This window comes from Liolophura sinensis, chromosome 6 (genome assembly GCF_032854445.1).
Source record: "Liolophura sinensis isolate JHLJ2023 chromosome 6, CUHK_Ljap_v2, whole genome shotgun sequence".
Classification (NCBI taxonomy): Eukaryota; Metazoa; Mollusca; class Polyplacophora; order Chitonida; family Chitonidae; genus Liolophura; species Liolophura sinensis.
In genome coordinates this window covers 65,618,476-65,626,742 of record NC_088300.1, presented here as the reverse complement: position 1 = coordinate 65,626,742, position 8,267 = coordinate 65,618,476, and the positions used below count along the sequence as shown (strand labels likewise).

Sequence of the window (8,267 nt, the reverse complement as noted above, 5' to 3'; positions counted from 1 at the left end):
CCCGGCTCTCCAATTTACCGATATATATTTGTCTGTCTGTCAGTATGTCTGTCTGTCTGTATGTGTGTATGTATGTTCGTATATATGTATATGCATATATGTATGTTTTTGCGTCATACTTAATAATTTTTCATTTCACCAAAGCGCTGCCGTCACTGAAGTATCATGCCGAAGACACCAGACATGACTCCTCACCCAGTCACATTATACTGACACCGGGCCAACCAGTTCTGTTTCCTTGCTCGAACCTCCCATTGCTGGGCACCAACCGATAGAGGAAAAGGCACCATTTTAAAGTCTTTGGTATTACCTACCCGGGGCATTTGCTCGTTCGAGCACACATGCCATTTGCTGTTCCAGTCTGTGAGGCTGCACTATATGAAAATGTCATAAAAATGAACCGTTTCTAGCAAACACTGTCTTGATATGAGAGAAAGAATGAAAACCGAAACAATCAATTTAATTCAGGAAATATAATTCGGTTTCACCGGAATTTGCAGCACACATGTAGGCCTATATAAATGTGTTTGAGAAAACGTTGTTTCTTTTTTTCACGTGTAATTTTTTAATTTTTTAATTTATTTATTTCTTCAATCAATGTTGGCCACAAATGAGCATATAACCCACCTGTCGGGGGCATTTTACTCTAAAGATCAACTCGAACAATGGACATTAACTTACTATTCTGCAATCCGCGAGACTTGGATTTGACAGCTTACTGGCAGATTTACTTCCCCTGGTATTTTATTGCTTCTATGAGGAAGGACGAGTTTCGATTTGACCACATCGAACTTCGATTAGAAAACAGACACACTGGCAACAGCACTGTGTAAGTAGGTGTCTAAACATTGTTTCAGATCCAGTATCTTGCAGTACATTTCACATGGGACACTGGCACTTTGACAGGTATACATTGTGGGTTCTCTGAAATGAAATGTCAGAATGTTGTTGTTGTTCTAGATCCAGCGTGTTCACAAAATCTCAAAACCTACATTTACTGTTTCTACTGTTATTATGTTTTTGACAACTCGTAAGGCCTGTTGTTGTTGTACTAGACCACAAGCCCAGCTTGTGTTGAGTTTGTTCGCTGTTACTAACTTACGAAACGAAATCAGCAGACAGGTTGTTACGCAGTGTCATTTCAGTCGAAACCAGATGAGGGTTATTTAACCTGAACAAACGATCTAGATAAGTTACCTGTAGATTGCTGTTGGGGCCTTTTTCATAAAACTTGGTATGTCATATTTCACATAACTTTTTCGTTAATGACATTGGCCATATGTTGACGTATTTTCCGAAGAAAGCTACGAAAAATTGGTTTAAAAAGTTTCGTGAAAGTGTTTAATTCTATGTGACAGTCTAGCTGTAGCCAGGATCACTTGCGTGTATCGATGGCGATATGAGTTGGCAAATGTGTCAATTAACAACTAAATGTCACTGCAAATGGTTGAATATTTCATGACAGAGTCAGGTTGCTGGACTTGGAGAAATGACTTACTTAAACGCAGGTACATCAGTCACCCAAGTTTAAATGCATTCTTTACTTTTCTGAATGAATGTCAATTTGTCAGAAGTGATAGTTTTCAGAAACTAAGCTGAGTGAGAGCCATTCTTGTTGTCGTACATAGACATGGTTGACCTGTTGAAGTCAGAGTTGATGTAACCTATATGTTGGAATTGAAGAAGTGCAAGTCACCGAACTACCATGCACATTATGAATACCCAGCCCACATAATTCAACAACATTAAATGTGCTTAGATGTATCTCCTTATTTTATGTTTCTAACATTCATGCGGTTGGTAGACCGACACGGTAAATGTCTGAATAAGCTCACTGAATTATGCCCTCATAAAAGTTTGAACTCAAGATCACCTGCGTAGAGGAAGTGATGGTTTGAGATGGAATAATTATAAAGTTGTGTTTTGCCTTACTGACATTTTGCTGTGCCTATAACTGTTTAGGGAATCTAAGGACATAAAGTAAGCGTTTTGGCAGTTAAATATGTGCTTCCTCTTTTTTTTTTTTTTCCTTTTTCATAGAAGTGCTATTGACTATGACGACAGGTCCAAATTAAAACAGTCACAGCAAAGATTTTTTGCTGAGGAGGTTATTCTGCCCCCATAGAAGTTTTCACAGAATCACAAATCCACATTCGCAAAAGAAAGGAATGAAAAGAGATATAGTTGGAGAGAAAGAAACTCACAACAAACTTTTTTTTTTCAGACCAGTTATATGACTGACTATTTTACCCGAGTGTTTGATCAAACTAACACTATCACAATATCCAACACTGTATTTTCATAGAAATGGCACATTTCCCAGTTTGTGGAGATGGATTAAAAATGCATATGGAATAAAGGGTTGCTACAGTGACCATACAGTGTTTCTAGATTATGACAACTTCAGCAATCACAATTGGAATTTATCATGGTATAAGTAACTGTTCGACCTGATGTGTGGTGTTAGAACAGGGGAGGTATCAAAGGTCAAGATAATGGACTACATGTGATTGGTGAACCATAAGCCAATGATGCCATTGTTACCTAATGGTGATAAACTTCTTTAATTTTAGAGCGTAGAGAACTAGTAGTCGGGCTGCCTTAGTGTGACAATCAACGACTTGTGTTGTATCACAAGTGCTAAACGCTCATCAGTTACAGACCCAAGTAAGTGGGTGTTCTGTAACATATGCACCTTTGTTGCAAAGTTTGCAACAGCCTGTATATTTGATGAATGTCTAGGTCTCCGGGAATACTCTTTGTAGAATCATATATGTATGAACGATTAGATTGTTTAGCACCCATCAATTAATGGAGATATCATACATGTACTTGATTAATTCTTTCAGTTACATACAATGGATGACCTTCAAGATGCATTTTCTGATGATGTAAGTATAGATGCCAAAGTTTGTGTACAAGTATTGTACAAGTTCTATTCCACAAAGTACTGTAAAAGTTTTGTTCAACAAAGTACTGTACATGTTGTGTTCCACAAAATATTGTACATGTTGTATTCCACAAAATATTGTTGACATTCTGTTCCACAAAGTACAGTACAAGTTCTCTTCAACAAAGTATTGTACAAATCCTATTCCACAAATGTATTGCACAAGCTCTATTCCACAAAGTACTGTACAAGTTCTTTTCCACAAAGTACTGTACAAGTTCTGTTCCACGAAATATTTAACAAGTTCTGTTCCACAAGGTACTGTACGTCCTACTGCATGAACACTGTACAAGCCATGATTGTGACTGAGGTAGTTAGCACGCCAGTGCGGCACAATGACCCAGGAGCCTCACCTATGCAATCGCTGTGAGTTTAAGGACATTTAGTACATTGCTTAACGCTGATATGGTCAGTACCAATTTTAAATTCACTGTGAATGCCTGTCAATGTTTTGCCATTAGAAAATGTCTGTTTCATATTGTGTATTATGTCCATTGTTGTCTGTTTCAGGATCCACTATATTTCTTTTCGCAATCATATGATGATGTGACCAGCAGCTGTCTTCAGCCAGACCTACCTGTTGGAACAAGTTTGTATATGTTGTTGTACTTAGTTAATGCAAGCATGTCATGTGAAATGGGTTTTTAAAGGACATGAGAAATATTCTCAAGCAAACATTGACATTGCCAGCAGCTCCAAGGAATTGCTGATGATTTCCTATACATTAAAATAGACTTTTCAGCTTTGTTGTTTATCTCTAAAACATGTTAAAAACACATATAATATGTATTTTGAAGATTTTAAATATTTCTGTTTTTTTTTTTTTTTTTCAGTTGTAGAGGAGTTAACACCTGAGGAGAGATCCCATCTGGCTGAGTTACACACGGTTATCAAGACTAACCAGGAGAGTGTGATCCTCACAGAGATCTCAAAAGCTGTGTATAGACCATTGCTGAACAAACATATTGTTGTAGGTATGTACAAATATTTGGGTATCTCTTATAGACACTGCTGTAGCTGTGTGAGCTCAGTGAGTAAGGCGCACAACTAACAATAACTATAGAACACAGGAAATCGGGGCTCAATCCAAGGCTTGGACAGGGTGTTTTATTTATTTATTTATTTATTTGGTTGGTTGATGTTTTACACCATACTCAAGAATATTTCACTTATACCACTGTGACCAGCATTATGGTGGGAGGAAACCAGGCAGAGCATGGCGGAAACCCACGACCATCCTGCATATTGCCAATAGATCTTATCATGTATGGCTGGAGAGGAAGCCAGCATGAGCTGGGCTTGAACTCTCAGTGCTCGCATTGTTGAGAGGCTCCTGGGTCATTGAGCTGCGCTGGCACACTAACCACCTCGGCTATGAAGGCCCCCACAGGGTGTTTGTAGATCCCCCAGCTCACACTGGCTGTAAGGGTTTCATGGCATTCATAAGGCCGCACAGTCTTCAGTTCATTGAAGACCACATATCTTGCACCAGTATTGCATGTGAATCTGTATGCATCACGTACATGGGAAAGTTTGTACTTAATTTACCAAAGGTCAGTGGCACTTCACTCTCCCCCTTTGCTAAGACTGACTGCCATCGTGTTTGTATAAGGGAAAATCATTCAGTCATTTCTTTAATTCCCATTCAAGTTTTATCATGTCCCTGGAGAACGGATTTTGCTTCAGGAAAATTCAGCATTGCGGTTAGTATAAAATTCATGATAGTTAGTAATTAGTAATGATAGTAGAAATTATTAGAACTACAGTGTACATCTGCAAATAGAGGATACATGCAAACATGTGTACTGTAGTAGGTGGCTTTTTTGATGAAATGATCATGAGAGTTTTGGTGTATGGTGGATTTGAACTTGTGACCTCATTGGTACATGTAAATGGTTAGTAGTGAGGAGAAGTGAAAAGTTAGAAGTTGGGACAGGGACTCTTTCGACATAAGGCCACTGGCAAATGCAAGTGGCATTTAAATGGATGAACTTTTAGGCGTTGGTGAAATACAAATCAGAGGAATCCTTTCAGATTAAATGTTACTTTTGTTTGCAGAGGCTGCAGCTTTATGTTCCTGTTGGCGGTTGTTTGAAGAGGTGCTCGTAGCCAAAAGTGAAGACAACCATATTCTTGCGGAACTAGTGCGCTCAGGAAAATGCCCACATTTCTCTGCTGACAACTCAGAAAAAAGGCGCATCTCGAAGTGTCTACTCCATATGGCTGCAGCCTTAAACATGGCACATTTGACGGAGTTCCTAATAGAGGCAGGATGTTGTATAAACACCTCAACCTTAAAAGCCAACTGTACTCCAGTGTACCTGGCAGTACGGCACAGCCATTACGACATGGTCAAACTGTTATTAAAGCATGGAGCCAATGTTAACTTGCTCTCCTGTCAACACACCCCCCTAATGGAGGCCGTGGAAGTCGGTGACGAAATGATGTACAAAATCCTGCTGAGCAGCCCTCATTGTGATGTGAATGTATGTAATAATCGCCGAGAAACTGCCCTGAAACTGGCAGCCGGCGTCAACGAAACAACAGCTGTCGCACGTCTGCTGGAAGCTGGGGCCTACCCCAATCAAATGGACCTTCACGGCAGAACAGCGCTGTTTGATGCACTGACAAACGGACAAACAGACATGATGATGTCTCTGATCAAGTATGGAGCCGATGTTAATGTGATGGATAGGAATCATCAATGCCCCTTGCTATTTGCAGTTCATCAAAGTAAGTCGTTGTCTTTGTAAATCAGAATCTTCATGAGTTTAAAGCTGTTTACACACATATGTGGTAATTTTTGATTTTTTAATTTTTAAGGAATTTGAATTACATTGTGCTTTCATTCCCTTAAAAAGTACAGTAGTAAAAATGTTGTAAAATGTCATTTTAGGAGAAGAAAATTAATGCTGGTAGTTGCAATTATTGTCCGTGTTTTTGTGTTTTTACACTGAGGTATTCCCATGTTTTTATCTTACAGTTTCTCAGACTAGCTGGATCCTGGCTTGGGATTTATATTTAATAATTTCTTTGATTCTCATTGGTCATTGATTTCTGTGCATTAGCTTTCTCAAATACTGTTCATTTTGGATAAAATTTTGTGTACAGATCTATTTTGTGACCTCGTGCTTAAAGTTAGAAAACAAGTTTGCTCCGAGCATACAGGTTGCATATTTTAATCAGCATAAGATAAAAATTGTCTAGATATATTGTTGTTGTTCATTGTAGATGATGTGGCCATTACAAGGTTATTGCTGGAGGCTGGAGCTAACCCAAATGCTGAATCTCGGGACGGTTTCACACTCCTCCAGATTGCCATTTATACAGACTGTGCAGAAATCATTCAGATGTTGATAGATTACAAGGTTGATGTAAATGCTACCAACAACTGCAATTACTCAGCTCTGCATATTGCAGCCTGGGATGGCTACATTGAGAGTGTGGAACTTCTTTTGAAGGCTGGAGCTGAGCATGACAACAGAACACAAGATGGAAACACGCCCATGGCACTGGCTGCCCACAGTAACCATCACAACGTGTTGGAAAGGCTACTTCCTCTTGGCTGTGCCGTCAATAACATGGACAAGGATTTAGACACACCCCTTCATTATGCTTCGTACAACGGCTGTTTGCGCAGCGTGAAAAGATTGGTCAGTGAAGGTGCCGACCCTAATGTTCGTAACCGTTTCGACACCACACCATTGTGGAATGCCATATTCAAAAACCATGTCCCCGTGGTGCGCTACCTTGTGCACTTAAATGTCGACCTGGAAGTTGCGTCGTGCGGAATTGACCAACATTCCAACCAACATGACGTCACCTTAATCTACAATGAGCCACATTCGCCATTATGGGTAGCCCTTGACAACGGCTATGCAGAAGAGATCTGGATTTTGCTGGCTGCAGGCTATAACATCTGGCAGGAAAAATGGCTGTCAGACAGTCTTCTCCCACAACCTGACACCACCACCAAGACTTTGTTAGAGGCGCTCAGGTGTAAACATAGCACCCCACCAGACCTGCTCCACCTCTGTAAGACATTCTTCAGGAGGACATACAAGAGACACATCCATGAAGTCGTGAACGAGCTGGAGATACCAGAAAGTTTAAAGCATCATATTTTACTGAAGGACATTGTGCTGATGAGCAGTTATGTCCATATAGCTGCGCTTTAACTCGCTTGCGAAAAAACTGGTTTGAAATGTGCAAATGAAAGCAAAGGTGCTCTTAACCAAGTGGAAATATTAAAAAATTGACACTTTTCTGACTGGCCTATGCAGCACTTTGTATTTATTGATAATAACAGCCACACTAATATTCAGCAACTAAAACTGAAGTACCATATTTCCTCAACCTTTTCACATATGGAAGAGCAACTTTCAGTGCAATTTATGCGCATTTTTTTGGATTTGAGGATAAAACTGCACTGGTTGGATTGGCCAATTTCAGGGCTACAGAATATCCTTGAATATACACCTTGCAAACATACGAAAAGTATCTTAGCTCTGAGTGAGGTGCAAAACTACATAGAATTTAATCAGAAGTGTATAAAATGTCTTATTAACATTGATTTTGGTTTTCTGTGATAGATGTATCTGATCTGTAATTTTTTTTAACCAAATTGGTTGATTGTCATCCTTGGCAAAAATGATCATTTTTTTTTGATATTTGAATGCCTTTTGAATTCAAAGATGATATGATTTGATAAGTACTTGCGACAAATTTTCCATTTTGTTCATTCTGTAACTTTGTACTTGTTGGACTAAAGTATGTAGATCATGTGAAATACATAAGCAGATGGGGATGTCAGCACACATAGCTTCCATGACCTTGAGTGTAAATACATGTACATTATATTAACTGTAAATGAACTACAGTATTTACCAGCAGGCTGCAATCAAGACTAAAAAATACATTTGAGATTACGATCTTGAGTCTAATTTATTATGATTAGTATGTCCAGGGATGGTAATTACACGTGGATTAAAATATAATTAGTGAAGTACAAAACGAGTAGCTGATTTCTTGTTACTGACTTGTGGCCGATCTTGTAATGAATAATGACAGAGTAGACATGACAAATGTCTTACTGGCGTCAAATTTGAATGCTAAAGTGCTACATTTTGGCAGGAATATAATGACAGACTCCTTACATGTTCAGATTACTAAGCTTAAGCTTGTTGAAGTATGATTTTTATCTGAAGTCTTTATCAAATGACTGTATTAAATAACAGAATGCATGTACTTTTGTTAATTCTTGTGATTTTGGGACATCATTTTAGCCAGTGTACTTGTAATTGTAACATGAAAACAT

The 8,267-nt window shown here is 38.8% G+C and overlaps 1 protein-coding gene across 2 annotated transcripts; it reads left to right on the top strand.

Moving 5' to 3' along the window:
• The first annotated feature begins 755 nt into the window (after nucleotides 1-755).
• Nucleotides 756-8,267, top strand: LOC135468435 (ankyrin repeat domain-containing protein 50-like). 2 transcript variants are annotated; one of them, XM_064746696.1, is made up of 6 exons: nucleotides 756-829; nucleotides 2,850-2,891; nucleotides 3,461-3,539; nucleotides 3,784-3,924; nucleotides 5,009-5,683; nucleotides 6,182-8,267. In XM_064746696.1, the coding sequence occupies exons 2-6, from the start codon at nucleotides 2,859-2,861 to the stop codon at nucleotides 7,126-7,128; spliced, it is 1,875 nt and encodes a 624-aa protein (XP_064602766.1). In that variant the 5' UTR covers nucleotides 756-829; nucleotides 2,850-2,858; the 3' UTR covers nucleotides 7,129-8,267. The 2 variants fall into 2 exon arrangements, with proteins under 2 accessions (XP_064602766.1, XP_064602767.1); XM_064746697.1 differs by having other exon boundaries at nucleotides 767-833.

Coding starts and splice junctions, on each gene's coding strand:
- LOC135468435 (XM_064746696.1), top strand. CDS start 2,859: ATGGATGACCTTCAAGATGCATTTTCTGATGAT. Junction 3,540..3,783: donor AGACCTACCTGTTGGAACAA/GTTTGTATATGT, acceptor TTTTTTTTTCAG/TTGTAGAGGAGTTAACACCT. Junction 5,684..6,181: donor GCTATTTGCAGTTCATCAAA/GTAAGTCGTTGT, acceptor TGTTCATTGTAG/ATGATGTGGCCATTACAAGG.